The 21,140-nt window shown below is 43.7% G+C and overlaps 1 protein-coding gene and 1 long non-coding RNA gene across 2 annotated transcripts in view; one reads left to right on the top strand and one right to left on the bottom strand.

Annotated features, from left to right (window-relative positions):
- The window catches only part of ssrp1.S (structure specific recognition protein 1 S homeolog), a gene marked incomplete at its 5' end in the record, with an annotated part of 147,136 nt that overhangs the window by 121,552 nt on the left and 4,444 nt on the right, over nt 1-21,140 (bottom strand). The window contains 1 exon segment of the mRNA NM_001090695.2: nt 9,001-9,186. Coding sequence (NP_001084164.1) covers nt 9,001-9,186 — 186 coding nt within the window.
- LOC121396353 lies at nt 173-20,132 on the top strand. The gene is made up of 2 exons (XR_005962998.1): nt 173-233; nt 19,841-20,132. It is a non-coding gene; the product is annotated as an uncharacterized LOC121396353 (long non-coding RNA).

Here is a 21,140-nt window from a genome sequence, read left to right on the forward strand (position 1 = left end):
TGGGGAATATTGCCTGAGAGTAGCAAACCCCCTGCAGGGGGTCGTAAATGACATGTTCCTGGGCACTCCTACCTCAAACATAAGGTAATGAGGGGAGTGTCCCAGCAGGAAATAAAAAGGTGACATTCCCAATATCACATTGTCATACAAGGAGGCTCCATTTATTCAGTGGATTGTATGTCCAGCTTCCAACTCGTGCCTCAGAGGAAATACACTGACAACTTCAAAACTTGGTAAAGTAAGGGTTTTCTTTGTGTTTTTACTCCCTTTTATTTTATTTACTGTATTTGCAACTATGTCATCTTTGTAATATTATTTTTATATATATTCATATGCACTGTTTCTTTTAAATATTAAATATCATTTAATACGTTAGTCCTTGTGCTCTAAACGAACTCATTGCCCATATGAATGCTTGTGCCTACGTGTATGAACTCTTCGTATGTGTGGAAAGGGAAAGTTGCCTATTTGTATGTTGGATAACTAGTACGGCTAGCAGGAAAGTGTGTTTGAATGTAGATTAACCCTTTGGCTGCTGGAGTGCTTGTTAGACTTGTAGGATCTTACCCTGAGTAACTACCATAGGAGAGAGTGTTTGATGTATTGTGTAGTGTGAGTTATTACCTGTTATAGAGGGCAGGGGAATAGTCACATTAGGTTTCTATCACCTGTTAATGATAGATGGTGGCAGCGAATGAACTTTGTGGGTGTTGGGTGTGTTTTTGGGGTGTCTGTTGTTAGTCTAACCTGTGTGTAAGGTGATTGAGAGACTGATTGTAACCCCTTGTAGCCAAACCCAAGAGTTAAGTGTGGTTGAGTGAGTCGCTTTTGTGACAATTGGTGGCAGCGGTGGGATAATTTAATTTTTTATTAGAGCATTAGTGCTTGGATTAAGTGTTTAACCCTTGCACTAAAGGACTGTACATCCTTGCGAGGAATATACAGTCTTCAAGGACAAACGCAGTGCATAGTCTAGAAAAGACATACTTGCAAACAGTAGTGCCCTTCCCTTCTTTTTTCTTTCCTATCTTTTATTTGGCAATTGTCCTCTGAGATGGCATCCTACAAGAGGCAGAGCAAGGAACAGCTGTCCAGACTCTGTGAGGAGAGAGGGATCGCAGTAGCAAATCAGACCAAGGAATGGCTTATTGCATCCCTGGTTGAAAGTGACCAAGAGTCCAGCACTGGGCAGGTGGGCCAAACCATGGACATTGCTATTGGCCAGTACCACTCTGATGAGAGTGGCAGCAACAGTTCGCAGAGTGGTACAGGATCTTCTCTGCAACTGGTTTTGCAGCAGCTGGGCTCATCGGACCCTAACTTACGGCTACAACTTATACTGCAATACCAGCAGGCCGAGGCTGCAGCAGCAGAACGCCAGGCTGCCGCAGAGAGGGAGGCAGCAGCAGCAGCAGCAGCAGCAGCAGAGAGGGAGTCAGCTGAGCGCCAAGCAGAACGACAATTCCAGCTGGAGATGGCACGGCTCCAAAAAGGTACTGCCCCACCTCACAGCAGTGACTCCAGGGAGGCCAATGTCTTCAAACCCCTTCTGGAGAATTTTCCCGTGATGGAGAAGGATGGGGATCTGGACACTTTTCTGAGGGGGTTCGAAAAAACCTGCAGGCAATTTCATTTACCCCGTGAGCAGTGGGCAAGTTTCCTGACCCCAGGGCTTAAGGGCAAAGCTCTGGAAGTTTTTGCGGACCTTCCACCAGAATATGATGGGGACTATGATGAAATAAAAAAAGCTTTAATTAGGCACTTTAACATCACCCCAGAGGTACACCGCAAGAAATTCAGGAGTCTACAGCGTGGGGCCCACGACAGCTACACTGATGTGGTTGGGAGGCTGAGAATCACCTTCCATCAGTGGGTGCAGGGTCGCAGTGTCTCAACATTTACAGAATTGGAGGACCTGATGATACTGGACCAGTTCCTGTGTATCTGTCCAGTGGAAGTCCAGCAGTTTGTCCTTGACCGTGAGCCCAAAACTGCTGACCAGGCAGCACAAATTGCAGATGCATATACTGCAAACCGGATGCCAGCAGCCAGGAAGCCTATTCCAAACCCAGGGTCCCATAGCTGGAAAGGAGGAAAGTCAGGAGGAAGCCCCTCCTTCCCTTCTTACAAACCGGGGGGATCTGCAGCTGCTCCTGCAGTAAGCCCAGGGGTAAGGCCGGGGCAGGTGGATGCACGCCGCTGTTTTATATGTAATAAGGTGGGCCACCTTAGTCATGTCTGCCCTGACAAAAGGAAACCTACACCACCTGGAAAACCCCCTGGCCCATCTACTTCTGTTTTGTTTGTTGCTGGGACGGAGGGGAGCCACAAGGACAATCTGCAGCCGGTTACCGTGGGCACTCAGGTAACTGTGGGACTCAGAGACACAGGAGCAGAGGTGACTTTAGTGCGCCAGAGCTAGTAAACTGTGAGGATATTATTCCCGGGAAGACCATGGCTGTCACAGGATTTGGGGGAGTCCATCCTGCAGTGCCCATGGCACGGGTTTACCTGGATTGGGGAGCAGGGAGGGGGTTGCGGGAGGTAGGGGTGTCGGATACCATCCCTACTAATGTGTTACTGGGTACTGACTTGGGCAGGTTGGTGTCACAGTATGTGCCCGCAGGGGACCCTCTGGAGCCAGCAGAGCCCTACGTGAATCCTGCTCATCTACAGGTATCTGATAATGATGTTGATTGTGATGGGGGCTGGGAGGGAAATCAGGATGTGGTTGCATGCAATTCTGTATTAGAGCCAACTGAATCCCCATGCATAGACCTGGGGGGAGGGGAAGTGTATGTCCCATCTCTATCTCGGGGGGAGAACAATTTCACAGGGAGTGTAGGGGGATTCCAGTAGCAAGCCACTGTGATGTGGGAGGGGGGAACCTCCCTTGTGTTGCAGCAGTAACCCGGCAGCAGTCTGTAAGGGCAAGCCAGTATCAGACTGGGGTACAGGGCTGGAGGGTCTGTCACTGAGTGGGGAGGAGGGCCCTCTGAAGGAAGTCCCCTGCCTGTAGTGTTTCTGTGTCCTGACCCAGAGGACAGGGGGGTTCCAGCTTCTGGGGCCTGCTCACACTCACACCAGATCCCAGGTTTGAGGCAAGCGGTCGGGAATTTGAGGCAGCCCTCCTGACCGATGCCAGCCTCGAAAAGATGAGAGGCCTTGCAGCCCAACCCCCTGCTGAGACTGATAAAGAAAGAATATACTGGCATGAAAATAGGTTGTACAGGGAATCCATGCCTACAACTACACAAGAGAAGTGGGTAAGTGACAGGCAACTAGTGGTGCCTTTGCAATTTAGGGAACAGCTTCTAAGAATAGCTCATGAAATCCCCCTAGCTGGGCATTTAGGGGTACAGAAAACCAAGGCCCGTTTAGTACATAATTTCTATTGGCCTAACATGGGTACAGACATTGCCAATTACTGTCGTTCGTGCCACACTTGTCAGCGAGTGGGGAAAAATGGAGATATGGGAAGGGCCCATTAGTTCCGTTACCAGTTATTGATGAACCCTTCCAAAGGGTAGCTGTGGATCTCATAGGGCCTTAGCTATACCCAGCAGTTCAGGGAAACGGTTTATTCTCACTGTGGTAGACTATGCTACCCGGTACCCAGAAGCAGTAGCCCTATCCTCCATCCGGGCAGACAAGGTTGCTGATGCCCTCTTAAGCGTATTTTCAAGAGTGGGGTTTCCCAAAGAAATGCTCACTGATCAGGGGACTCAATTCATGTCTAACCTGATGCAGTGCCTGTGTAAGAAAATACAGGTGAACCACCTAATTGCCAGCCCTTACCACCCCCAGACTAATGGCCTGTGTGAACGTTTTAATGGCACTCTAAAGCATATGCTAAAGACCTTTGTAGAATCCCAAGGGAAGGACTGGGAGCGTTATCTCCAACACCTCTTATTTGCCTACAGAGAGGTACCACAGGCATCCACTGGCTTTTCCCCATTTGAACTGTTATATGGGCGGAGGGTACGTGGCCCCTTAGATCTGGTAAGGGAGGCATGGGAAGGCAAGCTAGATACTCCTGAGGTGTCAGTAGTTGAATATGTAATAAGATTCCGGGAAAAGATGGAGGCATTGACGGGATTGGCACATAATGTAACCCAGGCACAGGCCTACCAGAAACAATGGTATGATCGCCATGCCAGAGAAAGAGTTTATGAAGCGGGACAGAAGGTGTGGGTCCTGGTGCCAATGCGTCAGAATAAGCTACAGGCTGCCTGGGAAGGCCCATACACTATTCTAGAACGGGCTAATGATGTGAATTACGTAATTGCCCTAGATGAAGATGGGAAAAGAAAAAAGGTCTATCATGTAAACATGATCAAGGCCCATTATGAGCGGGAGGTCTCTGTAATGCCGGTTTGTGGTATGGCTGAGGAATCAGGTTCTGATCCTTTACTAGATTTAGTTGCGATGGCCCAGGGAACAGAGGGCATAGGAGGGTCACAGGTCAGCAGCATGCTCACCGTTGACCAAAGAACTCAGGTGATGGGGTTACTTAACTCTTATGTTAGTACGTTCTCCGGAAAGCCTGGCAGAACCTCACTAGCCATACACCATGTAGACACTGGGGATAATCGCCCTATCAGGCATCCCTGGAAGTAAAGGCGAACCTGCAGCGGGAAATAGAGGAGATGATAGGGCTTGGTGTAATTGTGCCATCCCACAGCCCATGGGCTTCCCCTGTAGTTCTAGTTCCAAAGAAGGATGGTACTACTAGGTTTTGTGTGGACTATAGGAAACTAAATTTAATCACCACCTTTGACGCGTATCCTATGCCCAGGATAGATGAATTGTTGGATCAGTTGGCTGGCGCCCAGTACATTACAATAATGGACTTAAGTAGGGGATACTGGCAAATCCCAATGTCTCCAGAAGCACAGGAAAGGTCAGCATTTATAACACCTTTTGGGCTGTATGAGTTCCAAACAATGACCTTTGGCATGAAAAACGCCCCCGCCACGTTTCAAAGATTGGTAAATCAACTACTGGGTGGACTAGAAGGCTTTGCGGTGGCATACCTAGATGATATCGCCATCTTTAGCAACTCTTGGGAGGAGGCATCTGGGTCACCTGTCCCAAGTGCTAGACAGGATCCAGGGGCAGGCTTAACTATTAAGCCTGAGAAATGCCAAATAGGGATGACTGAAGTGCAGTACTTGGGACACAGAGTGGGGAGCGGTACACTTCGCCCTGAGCCGGGGAAAGTAGAGGCAATTACAAATTGGCCCACCCCTAAGACAAAGAAGCAAGTAATGTCCTTTCTGGGCACTGCGGGAGTACTATAGGAAATTTGTCCCAAATTACAGCGCCTTGGCCAAACCCCTAACAGACCTGACCAAAAAGAAGCTACCCCGTCTAGTGGAATGGACAGCCGATTGTGACCAGGCTTTTAAGAACCCTAAAGACTAGCCTGGCCAGTGCCCCTGTTCTACAAGCTCCTGACTTTACCCGCCAGATTTGTGGTACAGACTGATGCTTCTAACTATGGCCTGGGAGCTGTCCTAAGCCAGGTTAACAGTAAAGGGGAAGAACATCCTGTTATATACCTGAGCAGGAAACTGTTACCCAGGGAAGTGGCATATGCCACTGTAGAGAAGGAATGTTTAGCTGTAGTTTGGGCCTTGCAGAAATTACAACCCTATCTCTATGGGCGCAATTTCACGGTTATCACAGACCACAATCCACTAAGCTGGTTAAACAAAGTAGCTGGGGATAATGGGAAACTCCTCAGATGGAGTTTAATCCTTCAGCAATATGACTTCACTATACAGCACAAAAGGGCAGTGAGCATGGGAATGCAGATGGTCTTTCCAGACAGGGAGACTGTGCTGAGCTATGGGCACAGGGGAAGGCCGATAGGCCATCCTCTGTGCCCATTCCTGAGGGGGAGGTGTCATGCCAGGGCCACCTTGCACTGGCAAATTTAAAAGTTAATACTATAATTACTCAGTCTCAGGCTCACCACGAGGGACCCTTAATTGTATATCTCACCAGGGGGCTGTGGAAAGGTGACATTCCATATCGGTCATTCTGAGAGGTTCTGGAGCGCACACCATTTGGGCAAGGAAGCTGGGCCAGTCTGTTCTTTGATCGGCTGATCAAAGAACAGAGCTGTGGACCTAGAGCAGCAGGGGGGATAGCTAGTAGAAAATTATGGATTATAGGAAAGTATCCATATCTCCTGTGTCATAGGATTCACAACCTTATAACTTACATATTGGTTATGAGGAGGTCACAGCTTTCTAACAATACCAAACAGGGCCTAGCCTATACCACACTGTTAGGAGGGCTGGTTCCTGGGGGACTGGAAAGTGGGAACCTATTAGTGTTTGGGTTATTGTTCTTCTTGCCCACATATGGATCACAGCCTGCCCATGTTTTTATTATAGTATTGGGTACTGGCAAGTACCCATATTGTTATTAAAGGGATATTGGGGAATATTGCCTGAGAGTAGCAAACCCCCTGCAGGGGGTCGTAAATGACATGTTCCTGGGCCTCCTACCTCATACATAAGGTAATGAGGGGAGTGTCCCAGCAGGAAATAAAAAGGTGACATTCCCAATATCACATTGTCATACAAGGAGGCTCCATTTATTCAGTGGATTGTATGTCCAGCTTCCAACTCGTGCCTCAGAGGAAATACACTGACAACTTCAAAACTTGTAAAGTAAGGGTTTTCTTTGTGTTTTTACTCCCTTTTATTTTATTTACTGTATTTGCAACTATGTCATCTTTGTAATTTATTTTTTATATATATTCAATGCACTGTTTCTTTTTAAATATTAAATATCATTTAATACGTTAGTCCTTGTGCTCTAAACGAACTCATTGCCCATATGAATGCTTGTGCCTACGTGTATGAACTCTTCGTATGTGTGGAAAGGGAAAGTTGCCTATTTGTATGTTTGGATAACTAGTACGGCTAGCAGGAAAGTGTGTTTGAATGTAGATTAACCCTTTGGCTGCTGGAGTGCTTGTTAGACTTGTAGGATCTTACCCTGAGTAACTACCATAGGAGAGAGTGTTTGATGTATTGTGTAGTGTGAGTTATTACCTGTTATAGAGGGCAGGGGAATAGTCACATTAGGTTTTCTATCGCCTGTTAATGATAGATGGTGGCAGCGAATGAACTTTGTGGGTGTTGGGTGTGTTTTTGGGGGTGTCTGATGTTAGTCTAACCTGTGTGTAAGGTGATTGAGAGACTGATTGTAACCCCTTGTAGCCAAACCCAAGAGTTAAGTGTGGTTGAGTGAGTCGCTTTTGTGACAATCTTCAATAAATATATGTTGGAAAGTTGCTTAGAATGATGTTTTCTTTTATTAGGGACATTTTTATTTTGGGGTTGACTTTAAGCTAAAGGCAAATTTGCACTTGGGCAGTAACCCATAGCAACCAACAGTGACTGGCTTTATACAGGCAGCTGCAAGTTGAACAATGAAATCAAATTGGTTATTGCACAGTTGCAGATTTGCCCAGTGTTTATAAATGAGCCCCAAGGTCTACACATTCTTAGTAGGTTTTAACGTTTTGGTTTGAGATATTTAGTAGTAGCCCACACAATGTGCTAATACAGAAGATGTTTCAAACAATCCTAATAGAATATCAAGTCCTGGTGTAACATGAGTGGTGCATAGCATGTCTATCACAGATACTCTACGACTTTAGCATGCATGAGATTTGGCAGTTTGGCTCAGCCCACACACAGAAAACAAAGGGGTCCTGTTTCAAGATGGCAGCACCTATGAAACACTTTTTGCATGTAGGATATTTTCTAATCCGTTTCAAATATAGACAAAAACAGTTGACTAAAGGGTTTAACTAAGGAGGGAAAGATATATATTACTCATGTCTCAAGGTGACAGGTCCTCTTTAACTGGCCCTGCATTGTTTAAACCTCAAAATCAGTAATTCTCTGTATTGTTCACACGTATAATCCCCCTTGCATTGTTCACACCTGTGACACCTCTATTGTTCACTCCCTAAAGCCCTGTACTGTTCACACCTGAGACCCATACTGAAACTGCCCACACTGTTCACAACTTTTTTAAAATGGGGATCGAGCACTGTGTCACTGTATGTAGTACATCTTAGAGGGGTCCTGATGGGTTTCCCTGTCTCCTGCGCTAAGCTGCCTGACCCGTGCTCTGCCAATGTGCGCCATACTCTGCCAATGTGCGCCATACTCTGCCAATGTGCGCCATACTCTGCCAATGTGCGCCATACTCTGCCAATGTGCGCCATACTCTGCCAATGTGCGCCATACTCTGTCTCCCCTATGCTCCCTTTTTGTGCCATACTTGTTTGTGAAACATAACCCTAGTATTTGTTCTGGGTTTTTTTTTTAGCATTTGAAAATTATTGTTTGGGGCCCCTAAGGTGTTTAATCATGTGCTGTGTTATCCACAGGGTAGGAGGAGGTATATGGATTTAAGGGTATGTCTTAACATGACAACTTTTTTTTTATACATATGAGTGATAGCCCTGCAGTGAGCACCAACCATTTGGTTTCGTTGTGCTATTAATGTGGACATGGTTTTGTGGTAATATGGGTGTGGTTTAAAGTTTGTGAGGTATAAAACAGGGAGTGGCTAACACTGGCTTCATTATCGGTCCACCACCATGTAGACCAGAAAAAATCTGGCCCTCGGTAGCACAGAAGTTGGACAGCACTGAGTTAAGTGATTCCAAGGAAAGCAAAATCAAACATTTTTCTGTTTATACAGTGAATGTTTGAGTTTGTAAATAAGAATGCAGACACCGCTATTTTTTGGAACAGCCTAATATTCCCTTTTTTTCACTTTCTGTAAAGGAATAACACAAATTTGATAAATAATGTGCAGTGCTCCCAATGCATTTGTGTGTGTGGAAATAAAAGCGATTACAAGGATTTTGAGCTTTAATGACTTTTTACCACACTACTGTTATTCTGAACACAACTGTACATATAGAGCCCACAAAGAAATTTTTTTTATTGTACTTACTGTCTCCCGAAAGCCATCATATTTGTACACATGCCCTCCGTTTGTCAGCAGTTTTATGCCATGTCCAAGGGCAACACGTCGCCATACCACTTCAGCAATATCTGCAGCAGAAATGTTCTCCACCTTTCCAGTTTTATTATTCTTGTACATGAGGCCAGCACGGGACAAGCGCAATCGACCATCATTCTAAGCAGAAGAAGGGGGTGGAAAAAGAAAACAATTACATTACACAAAATGTGTGGGTAACAAACAGTCAGAAAACGAGCCCTTGAGAGAACAGCTGACATATTTGACATAAAAAAACATGACAATAAAATACTGCTTAACTACATATGTAACAAAGCAAACAATTGAGACAGAATCAATCGGATTACTGCTAGCTAATGTGTGATAGTGCATATAGACAGTTACCCCCATATGTAATAAAAGGCACTAAGTTTGCCCAGGAGTAGTAACGTAGAGCAACCAATAAGAAGTTTGCTTTTAAACAGGTGACTAGTAAATCCTACTTGCTGATTGGTTGCTATGGGTTACTGCTCCTGGGAAAACTTAGTGCCTTTTATTACATTACCCCGTTAGACTTTAAAGCTCTACGGGGGACAGGCCTCCCTCCTTCCGAGTATGTTACCACATGACACCTACTCTATATATTTACACTTGTTTATTACAAAGTTTATTCTCCTTGCATGGGCATTTCTATACTGTAAAATTGTACAGCACTGCGTATAATAGAACTATGTAAATATGTCTATAAATATGGTAGAACATCACAAACTCAGGACGACGCTATGTTATTGTGAAATTTAAAGGAGAACGAAAGTCAAAATCTATATATAGTGTCCCTGATAGTATTCCTCAGAGCACTCCCCAATCACTAGGTTTTTGTTTGTTTTTTTTGTTTTTTTAGTAACTTGTTTTACTAAAGATTTCCACTAGGTAAACTCTCTGCCTTTTGATTGAAATACAGCTGCCATCTTAGTAAAGGACGCACTTCTGCCATTAATAAACAATGCGCATGCACCAACATTCCTCTACCTGACCCCTGGCATGTGTCATTATACCCGTGGTGGAAAGAAAATAATGAGATATAAAACAGTTAAACTGGTTCCTCACTGTGCTCGTAGTTGCAGTCTGTATGAACTGTGAACCTGCCAGCAGCTCTGAGAAAGAAAGGGACTGAGCGTTGTCAAGGAGACCAGCAGCATAGATTCCTATTGGCTGGTGGGCGGGCAAATGAAGATCATGCAAATAAACTTAGGAGGAGGCCAGGCACGGAGATAAGGAATTTTTTAATTAGATGCATGCGCAGAGTGAAAGAAAATGACCTTAGGAGTCTGTTCTGTGCCCGAGGCAGTGGGGTGGAAACATGTAGAGATTTTGCTGACGTCACCCAGCTCCGTGAATCGCATTCTGCTGGCAGTTAATTTACATTTGAATGAAAACACTGACACATAATTTACTGTGCACAGTAGGTGATAAAGAAGATGCTTTTGCTTTCAGCCAGCATGCTGATTAACCTTTCTTGTCCTTTAAGGAAGGGGTCCCCAACCAGTAGCTCGCGAGCAACGTGTTGCTCACCAATCCCTTCGGATGTTGCTCCCAGTGGCATCAAAGCAGGTGGTTATTTTTAAATTCCTGGCTTGGAGGCAAGCTTTGGTTGCATAAAAAAAAAAAAACACAGGTGTACTGCCAAACAGAGCCTCCTGTAGGCCACCAGTCCATATAGGGGCTACCAGCCAATAACAGCCCTTATTTGATATCCCCACTGACTTTTTCATGCTTGTGTTGCTCTGCAACTCTTTATTACATTTAAATGTGGCTCACGAATACAAAAGGTTGTGGACCCCAGCTTTGAGGAATGTCAAACAGTCTTCTTTAAACAGGTAGTTATTCAAGCATAATTTGAAGGGGGAAAGGAAGAAGCCTGAACACTATGGTCCAGAATTCCAAAGAGACATAAATGCTGTGGTTGAGAATGTGATTAGATCATGTTAAAGGAACAGTTCAGTGTGAAAATAAAAACTGGGTAAATAGATAGGCTGTGCAAAATAAAAAACATTTCTAATATAGTAAAGGTGGCCATAGATGCAAAGATCCGCTTGTTTGGCCACATCGCCAAACGAGCGGATCTTTCCCCGATATGCCATTAACAAACATGGCTATATCGGAGTAATCTGATTGTTCAGCCGTATGGCCGAACGACTCGATTACGATGTGCGTAGGCTCCGGCGGGATCGGTCGGGTCAAAATCAAACCTGACCGATCGACCAAACGACCGATCTCCGCCGGACGAAAGATGTCGGCACACACGACCCGAAAATCGTACGAATCCTCGAATCGTACGATAGGATCTGTGTGTCTATGGCCACCTTTAGTTAGGCAAAAATGTAATGTATAAAGACTGGAGTGACTGGATGTCTAATACAGTAGCCAGGACACTAATTCCTGCTTTTCGGCTCTATAACTCAGATAGTCAGCTACTTGAAGGGGGGGGGGGGGCGTATGGTACATTTCTGTTCAGTGAGTTTGCAATTGATCCTCAGCATTCAGCTCAGATTCAAAAGCAACAGATATGACCCATGTGCCCCCCCTCAAGTCACTGATTGGTTACTGCTTGGTAACCAGAGTAACCAGTCAGTGGAAGCCAAGAGAGCTGAAAAGCAGGAAGTAGTGTTGTAGCTGTTATATTACACATCTAGCCACTCCAGCCTTTATACATTACATTTTTGTTTAACTATATTAGAATAGGAATAGATATCTCTCTCTCTCTAGAGAGAGAGATCTCGAGAGAGAGAGAGAGAGAGATCTCGAGAGAGAGAGAGAGAGAGATCTCGAGAGAGAGAGAGAGAGATCTCGAGAGAGAGAGAGAGAGAGAGATCTCGAGAGAGAGAGAGAGAGAGAGATCTCGAGAGAGAGAGAGAGAGAGATCTCGAGAGAGAGAGAGAGAGAAGATCTCGAAGAGAGAGAGAGAGAGAGAGAGAGAGAGAGAGAGATCTCGAGAGAGAGAGAGAGAGAGAGAGATCTCGAGAGAGAGAGAGAGAGAGAGAGAGATCTCGAGAGAGAGAGAGAGAGATCTCGAGAGAGAGAGAGAGATCTCGAGAGAGAGAGAGAGAGAGAGATCTCGAGAGAGAGAGAGATCTCGAGGAGAGAGAGAGAGAGAGAGAGAGAGAGAGAGAGAGAGAGAGAGAGAGAGAGATCTCGAGAGAGAGAGAGAGAGAGAGATCTCGAGAGAGAGAGAGATCTCGAGAGAGAGAGATCTCGAGAGAGAGAGAGAGAGAGAGAGATCTCGAGAGAGAGATCTCGAGAGAGAGAGAGAGAGAGATCTCTCGAGAGAGAGAGAGAGAGAGAGAGAGATCTCTCGAGAGAGAGAGAGATCTCTCGAGAGAGAGAGAGAGAGAGAGAGGAGGAGAGAGATCTCGAGAAGAGAGAGAGAGAGAGAGAGAGAGAGAGAGAGAGAGAGAGGAGAGAGAGAGAGAGAATCTCTCGAGAGAGAGAGAGAGAGAGAGAGATCTCTCTCTCTCGAGAGAGAGAGAGAGAGAGAGAGAGATCTCTCTCTCGAGAGAGAGAGAGATCTCTCTCGAGAGAGAGAGAGAGAGAGAGAGATCTCTCTCTCGGAGAGAGAGAGATCTCTCTCTCGAGAGAGAGAGAGATCTCTCTTCTCGAGAGAGAGAGAGAGAGATCTCTCTCGAGAGAGAGCAGAGATCTCTTCGAGAAGAGAGAGAGGAAGAGAGAGAGAGAGAGGAGATCTCGAGGAGAGAGAGAGAGAAGAGAGAGAGAGGAGAGAGAAGAGATCTCTCGAGAGAGAGCGAGACTCTCTCGAGAAGAGAGAGAGAGAGAGAGAAGAGAGAGAGAGCAGATAGAAGAGAGAGATCTCAGAGAGAGATCTCGAGAGAGAGATCTCGAGAGAGAGATCTCGAAGAGAGAGATCTCGAGAGAGAGATCTCGAGAGAGAGATCTCGAGAGAGAGATCTCGAGAGAGATCTCGAGAGAGATCGAGATATATATCTATAGAGATATATATCTATAGAGATATAGAGATAGAGATATAGAGATATAGAGTCAACTACAAGAGGTCCTCTGCACTCAACCCATTATCAATATATTTAAGACAGAGACATTTTGTGCATACTGCTACTAAAAAATGCCTTACCCTTTAAACACAGGGATTGTTTGCAATATATGGAAAAACAATCCCTGTGTTGTTTAAAGGGTAAGGCATTTTTTAGTAGCAGTATGCACAAAATGTCTCTGTCTTAAATATATTGATAATGGGTTGAGTGCAGAGGACCTCTTGTAGTTGACTGTATGTATTTTGTGGTCACTACCTCATTGCACCCCCGCCTAATGGTTTTAAAAAATTGTGGTGAGCACAACTTTCCCTTGTTTGTTATCTCTCTCGAAATATACGTAAGGAATACTCACCACTTTGGTCCTTTTTGGCAAGATGGCGGCCTCCAGGATTCCCTTGTGGCACGTTCTGATGCCAGTGTCAGAATAGACGCATTGTCAGGACGCCAACGCAACAAGGTGCGCAACGTCAGCATGCAGCGTCATGGCGCCAGCCGTCCGATTGAGGCGAAAACTGGCCTATTTAAGACACCAGAACATTTCAAACCTTGCCCAAATATAAGTTCATCTTTGTGAGTTACTGGGTGTGATCTTTGCTAAATACTTATTACCTCGGCCTGTTTATTGGATTACAAACCTTGCTGCTTGGATTGACCCCTTGCCTGGACTTTGTTTACTCTTTTGCCTAAGCCTTCTGATACCACGAACTGTATTGAACACTAAGGGGCCGATTCATGAAGCTCGAGTGAAGGATTCGAATTAAAAAAAACTTCGAATTTCGAAGTGTTTTTTGGGCTACTTCGACCATCGAATGGGCTACATCGACCTTCGACTACGAATCGAACGATTCAAACTAAAAATCGTTCGACTATTCGACCATTCGATAGTCGAAGTACTGTCTCTTTAAGAAAAACTTCGACCCCCTACTTCGGCAGCTAAAAGCTACCGAAGTCAATGTTAGCCTATGGGGAAGGTCCCCATAGGCTTGCCTGAGATTTTTTGATCGAAGGATATTCCTTCGATCGTTGGATTCAAATTCTTCGATTCAAAGGATTTAATCGTTCGATCGAACGAATAATCCTTCGATCGTTCGATCGCAGGATTTGCGCTAAATCGTTCGACTTCGATATTCGAAGTCGAACGATTTTAGTTCCTAGTCGAATATCGAGGGTTAATTAACCCTCGATATTCGACCCTTCATACATCTGCCCCTAAGCGTCATCCTTGTTCTGCAAAACTCCAACAGAGCCTTTGGGCCCTGACATTTGGAAAGAGAGTGTTTAGGTAACAGTGAAATGCACCAATACTTTTATTTCTGAACTGTGAAAGAACAAAGCAAGATGATTTATAGAAAATGATAAAAAAAAAAAATGTACCACCACTAGAATAATAACAGTTTTATTGTAAAACTGCACTACATATTCAAGATAGGACTTACTAGTGCTTTTTAACAGGGAATAACAACCTCCTGCTCCCACAAATCTATAGGCCTCTTCAGGTACTAGAAATTAAATGGGCACTAGAAATTAAAATACACAGAAGCTCAAACACCTCACCAAACAATAACGGTTTGTGGCATTTTACAGCAGGTCTCACATCTTGCAGTCCAGGCCTGCCCCTTTAATACACATAAAAAACCTTATTCTCTCTTACAATTTGCTTACTATAGGCAAGTTTATTATACACAAGCACCCCTAGTTGGTATCTCCATTTTGGATTTGCCGCCTGCCTGCACCAGAGTCGAAGCATGGTCCAGAGCACCAGTGAAAGAGCGGACTCTGTGCCTGTGTTTCCAACTCAACGCTGGTTTTCTTTCGATAATCTGAAAAGTTGAATTTTCAGAGGGCCAATTAGAAAAAGTCACAAATCGAATTGACTCAATTTTTTTTAAAAAAAGGGTTTTTTTTCGCACCGGTTTCATGTGAAAAATTGTTGATAAATAAAATATTCGGGTTTCGGAATTGTCAATTTTTTTTTGGTTTTAATAAAGTGAGAACATTGAGTTTTAGTAAATAACCCCCTGAATCTCATCTGCTACTTGCCATCCAGACTGGCAGTCTGTGAAGATTCTGTTGCAAAGATCCCACATCCTGCATATAAATGATTTAGGCTGCATAGTTTTGTGTAATTTCCAAACATAATATAATACTTATGGAAGGGCATTATAAGTTAATTGCCAGCAGAATTTGACATTTCGGTTACACGAAATGCCAGACGTTTTTGAAACATTTTGTGCTCTCACTTTAGAGGCATTCTCTGAGGGGAAACCTTTAGTTTACGTAGGGAAACTATACATTGTTTTTTTGGGGGTTTTTTTGGGGAGAACCTGAGCTTTCTAAATCTGCTAGAGTTTTCATGTATTTCGACCTATGCAAATACATTTATAATGCTACATTTGTCTGGCATGCCCTTGGATTATATATAATGCCATTCTCCAGAAAACACGATCTTACTTGCCTGCCTCAAATGTAAAACCTAGGCCTATAATTGCCAGTCTAAGACTTTTACAACAGCCTTCCTCCAATCTATAGATACATACTAGATGAGAGTGTGAAAAAATCAGAGACAGAGAGTTTAGTTCAGTTTTAGCCAGGCCTAAGTACCTAAGGGTGTATCAACAGAGTACAATATCTTGTATCAGCCATTGTCTTAATTGAGTTCAGCCATTTGTGACCCTATCAAATGGGTCTTCAAACTGACTCCTCCACTTTATACACTGGAAAAAATGATCAACATTTACTTTTTTTTTTCCAGAATCTTTTATAACCAAATGATCTTGATTATTTACGAAGCCGCACTCCAAAAATCTTTTTACTATTAACATATATAATTTTTTTGGGGATTGTCTTTGCATGTGCCACAATCAGTTATTCATTTTCAATATTTACCTTTCTTATTCCAGCTCTTGTTATAGTATTTATATTCTTTTAATGCAGCTACTGTCCCTTCTGATTTTTAAATGCTTTATTCTTTCTTCCTGTTAAGCTCCTTAGTTTTGATTTAGGTCAAGTAAGTAAGATAAGTAAACCTTTAAAATACATTAATGGAAATTTGATCAGGGTACTAATCTAAGCAATTTTGCCATTTACATTTATTTTAAATAAAATGTACACAAATAATGAATATTACAACAGTTAACCATTAAAAAAATATATGTCCCATAACTCAATTCATAAAAAATCTAAAGTTTATTCAATTAGCATAATGACAGATTAAAAATTAGTACCTACCGACTCCATATGATCCACCTTCATAGGTGTTGATTCAGTACCGGAGGGTATGAAACATGTAAGGTGGATCATACAGTAGCCACATAATGACACTGCCCAGAATTAGACATTTTGTTATCTACAAAAACCCCTAGATCCTTCTCATTTAAGGAAACTCCCAACACACACACCATTTAGTTTATAACTTGCTTTTATATTATTTTTGCCAAAGTGCATAACCTTGCATTTATCAACAGTTACTGTCAGTTTGTAACTTGTGTAAAAACAACTTACTAATACTTCTATGCAAATGCCTTACTCCATTTTACATAATTTTGCCCAGATCATCATCTAGCCTACCTTCTACAGAAATACTAACAGCTCCCTACAACCACACTTCTAATCTCTGCTAAGCTTCTAGCCATCCTCTCCCCCAAAGCAGATCTACCATCATCACAGCACATATCCCTATAGCAAAGGACCTGTAGCCAACTGAAAAATCAACTCAGTCGTCCATAAACCCAAATTCCTACATAAATCTTTCTGCCACGTAAAACCCAAAGCTACGTCTGCCTTGCACATAGGAGTATTAAATAAGGCCTCACCCTTATCTGTTTCAGAACATGCTTTAAATGCAGGCAACTCTAAGGGCCATTCCACCTCCTATGAAGACACAACTAAACAAACAGCGCACTCGCCATGGACAGCAGCTTTAACTTTGTAATCAGACAGCTTTCTTCCAGCCAAACCTCACATCTTCAATCACGGACATTACTAAAGAGATCACTGCTTTAGGCATCCACACTGAAGCACCTGAGACCAATCTCAACAACCTTTTAACTAGACAAGAACTGTTGCGACAGCAGGTTGTACTCATTAAAATATGAAATCAAGCGTTAACGGTGCATAGGGATGATTCCCCAGTCACCATGGCCAGCATTTACCAATGGGAAATCGCCAAGCTTCAGATAGAGGGTGGGACACCAATGCAATAACAGAACTTTTTAATCAGTAGAATATATTATAGACAGCAACACTTCTCCCAAATTTAGTCTCTTGGGAGGATAAAACATCCAACTTATAATGCTTAACAAACGTATTCCACAATGACCATCTTGCGGATTTGCAGATGTTTTCTTGCGACTCCCTGGCTTGTGCAGCCCAGGAACTTGCCAATGCCCTGGTAGAATGAGCCTTCAACCCTTTTGGCACATTCCTTCCTGCCACGTTGTGTGCAATAGCTGCCACAATCCAGGAGCTAATCATTCTTTTTGTTGGAGCGTGACCTTTCCTGAATCCATTTGGAATTATGAATAGTCGCTCCGACTTTCTCCACAACTTGGTCCTCTTTATGTAAACCTTAATGGCTCTTACTAAATCAAGACTATGCCACATTTCTTCTTGCGGATATGAAGGATTAGGAAAAAAGGAAGGCAGGATGACCTCCAACTCCATTTGAAACTTTGAAATGACCTTTGGCAAGAATGCTGGTTTCAAAACTACTTTATCTTCAAAGATTACTGTATGTGGCACCACAGCAGCCAAAGCAGATAACTCTCCCACTCTACGGGCTGACGTTACTGCCACCAAAAAAATTACTTTCAATGTCATATTCCATACTGAAGCTTCTTCCAATGGCTCAAATGGAGATTCAGCCAATACCTTCAAGACCAAAGGAAGATCCCATGGTGGAAGACCACCTCTTTTCATTGGTCTAACTGATTATGGGGTTGAAGAATCTTTTTACCAATGATTCTTGTGCCCAGGTTTTCCCCATCAAAGCTGAAATTGCTGACACTTGGCCTCTCAGTGTAGTCCTGCAGCGGGTCGGGTACCCGCAGGTTACCCGCAAAAACCTGCGGGTTGAAGTTCCGGGTGCGGGTATAGACGCGGGTCGGCGGTTCTGCAGGTTTGTGGGGTTGAGCCATGGGTCTTCTCAATACTACTTCCGATTATGTCACTTCCTGATGCTTAATGGTCAGGGGGTCACGTATAAGGTACTTGCAGGTCGGGTAGCGGGTCCAAGCAGGTAAGAATGTGGGTTGCTGATTGCAGGTTGCGGGTACTGGTCGGGTTCCAAAAAATGGACCCGCACAGGACTATCTCAGCGTACTGCAATTTTTTCTCGTATCCAAAGAACAAAAACTCTACCACTACTGTGGGTGATGGCGATAAAGGATCTCTCTTCGTCTCTGTGACAGTTCACAAACTTCTCCCACACGGGTACAGAGGGTGGTTGTTAATGGGACATTCTCTACTTGGAGTAAGGTTCTTAGTGGGGTCCCCCAGGGCTCAGTATTGGGTCCACTTTTATTTAACTTGTTCATTAATGACTTAGGGGAGGGTGTTGTAAGTAATGTATCAGTGTTTGCAGATGACACAAAATTATCCAGCCCAATTCATTCCATCCAGGATGTGGCATCCTTGCAACAGGATCTTGACAAACTGGCAATCTGGGCAGCTAAGTGGCAAATGAGATTCAATGTTGATAAATGTAAAGTCATGCACCTGGGATGTAAAAATATCCAAGCCACTTATACCCTTAATGGGACTGCACTAGGCAAATCCATTATGGAAAAGGACCTTGGAGTCCTTGTAGATGATAAACTTGGCTGTAGCAAGCAATGCCAGTCAGCAGCATCAAGGGCAAATAAGGTCTTGAGCTGTATTAAAAGGGGCATAGAGTCACGGGAGGAGGGGGTCATTCTTCCACTGTATAGAGCACTTGTAAGGCCCCATCTAGAATATGCCGTACAGTTTTGGTCTCCATCACTCAAACAGGACATTATTGTATTAGAGAGGGTACAGAGAAGGGCAACTAAGCTGGTAAAAGGTATGGAAAATCTTAGCTATGAGGAAAGACTGGCCAAATTGGGGATGTTCATGCTGGAGAAGAGGCGCTTAAGGGGTGATATGATGACTATGTATAAATATATAAGGGGATCATATAACAATCTCTCTAATGATTTATTTACCAGTAGGTCTTTCCAGCTGACACGAGGTCACCCATTCCGATTAGAAGAAAAGAGGTTCCGCCTAAATATTCGGAAGGGGTTTTTTACAGTGAGAGCTGTGAAGATGTGGAATTCTCTCCCTGAATCAGTTGTACTGGCTGATACATTAGATAGCTTTAAGAAGGGGTTGGATGGCTTTTTAGCAAGTAAGGGAATACAGGGTTATGGGAAATAGCTCATAGTCCAAGTTGATCCAGGGACTAGTCCGATTGCCATTTTGGAGTCAGGAAGGAATTTTTCCCCCCTCTAAGGCAAATTGGAGAGGCTTCAGATGGGTTTTTTTTGCCTTCCTCTGGATCAACTGGCAGATAGGTAGTTAATAAAAAAAAAAAAAAAAAAAAAAAAGGTTGAACTCGATGGACATGTGTCTTTTTTCAACCTTACTTACTATGTTACTATGTTACTATGTTACTATGTTACTATGTTACTATGTTACTATGTTACTTTATAATATTGCCAGGAAGTAATCGCTTTTCTTGACTTCAACAATAAGTCTATGACTTCCTCCTCCAGAGAGAGACATTTTAATCTCTCCCTCTCAACCGCCAGGCCATCAAAGACAGACTATTGTGCCCCTGGATCTGAATGGATCCCTGCAACAGCCAACCTGGAAAATACTGCATCCACATCGGCTTCTCTTTTGCCAATCTCTGGAGAAGGGGAAACCACGGATTCCTGGGCCAGAAGGGGATTACCGCAATGGCTTCTGCTTTTTCTCGTCTTTTTTTTTTTTTTTTAACACCATCCAAATTAATGTATATGTGGGAAGCACATAAATTAGGCCTTTTGAATAATCTTGTTTTAGGCCACTGCATCCTTGCAGGGGAATCTTGAAAAGAGACAGAAGACATTTCCTGTTCTTTCTGGACACCATTACATCTATCTCTGGCTGACCCCATTTTTTCACCATTATGAAGATGTCTTTGTGTAAACTCCACTCTCCCGGGTCTAAAACTGCCGTCTGAGGAAGTCTGCTTTCCAAATGTCCTGAAAGAACCCGCACACCTTCCTTCTCAATCAGTGGTAGGTGCTTGGTCAATTATGGCATGCGATCTTCAAAGCGGACCAGCACTCCAGAATTTTCAATCAAAAAGATTTTTATTCAATCATCACTCACGTGTCCAACGTGTCGGCCCACATTAGGGCCTTTATCAAGGAGAAGTGCAAATGGTTATGTGGTTACTTAAATACAAAAAAAGTGGGCATCAGGATGATGTCATTAACAACCAATTAATGCAAATGAGTGCAATTATATATTCAAACAACAAGTATGTGTCAATTTGGGATTTTACCTCAAGGTGTCAGTGTTACAATATAATTGCATTCATTTTGTTAATGACATCATCCTGACACCCACTTTTTTTGTATTTAAGTAACCACAACCATTTGCACTTCTCCTTGATTGAAAATTCTGGAGTGCTGGTACACACACACACACACACAAGAGAAACCAATGTTGGTTATATATATAAAATGGTGAATAGAATCCCCTTCGCAACAGCGAAACAAGCGACACTCTCCAGGAGGTAGGCATATCGATATTCAAGTCTAAAATAAAGAGAAGACTGAATGAAACTAAGTACTGAGGGACTTTCATGGACCTGTTTATAATAGTGATGTGCGGGTCAGGTTTTTTCGGACCTGCGCTCGCCCCCCCCCTCTTCACCCGCGCCATACTTCCTGGTTCCTTTTATAGACCTGCGCCGCCCCACAGATGACATCACAAAGAGGCGGGCGAGCAAATGCACATCTATAAAAGTTCAACCCTGAAGTTGGCATTTGTAAGGTGGACCCGGAAAAGGGGATGCGAGGACAGCCCGAACCCGTGGGTATCGGCCCGGCCCGCACA

This window comes from Xenopus laevis, chromosome 7S, assembly GCF_017654675.1.
Source record: "Xenopus laevis strain J_2021 chromosome 7S, Xenopus_laevis_v10.1, whole genome shotgun sequence".
NCBI classification, from domain to species: domain Eukaryota; kingdom Metazoa; phylum Chordata; class Amphibia; order Anura; family Pipidae; genus Xenopus; species Xenopus laevis.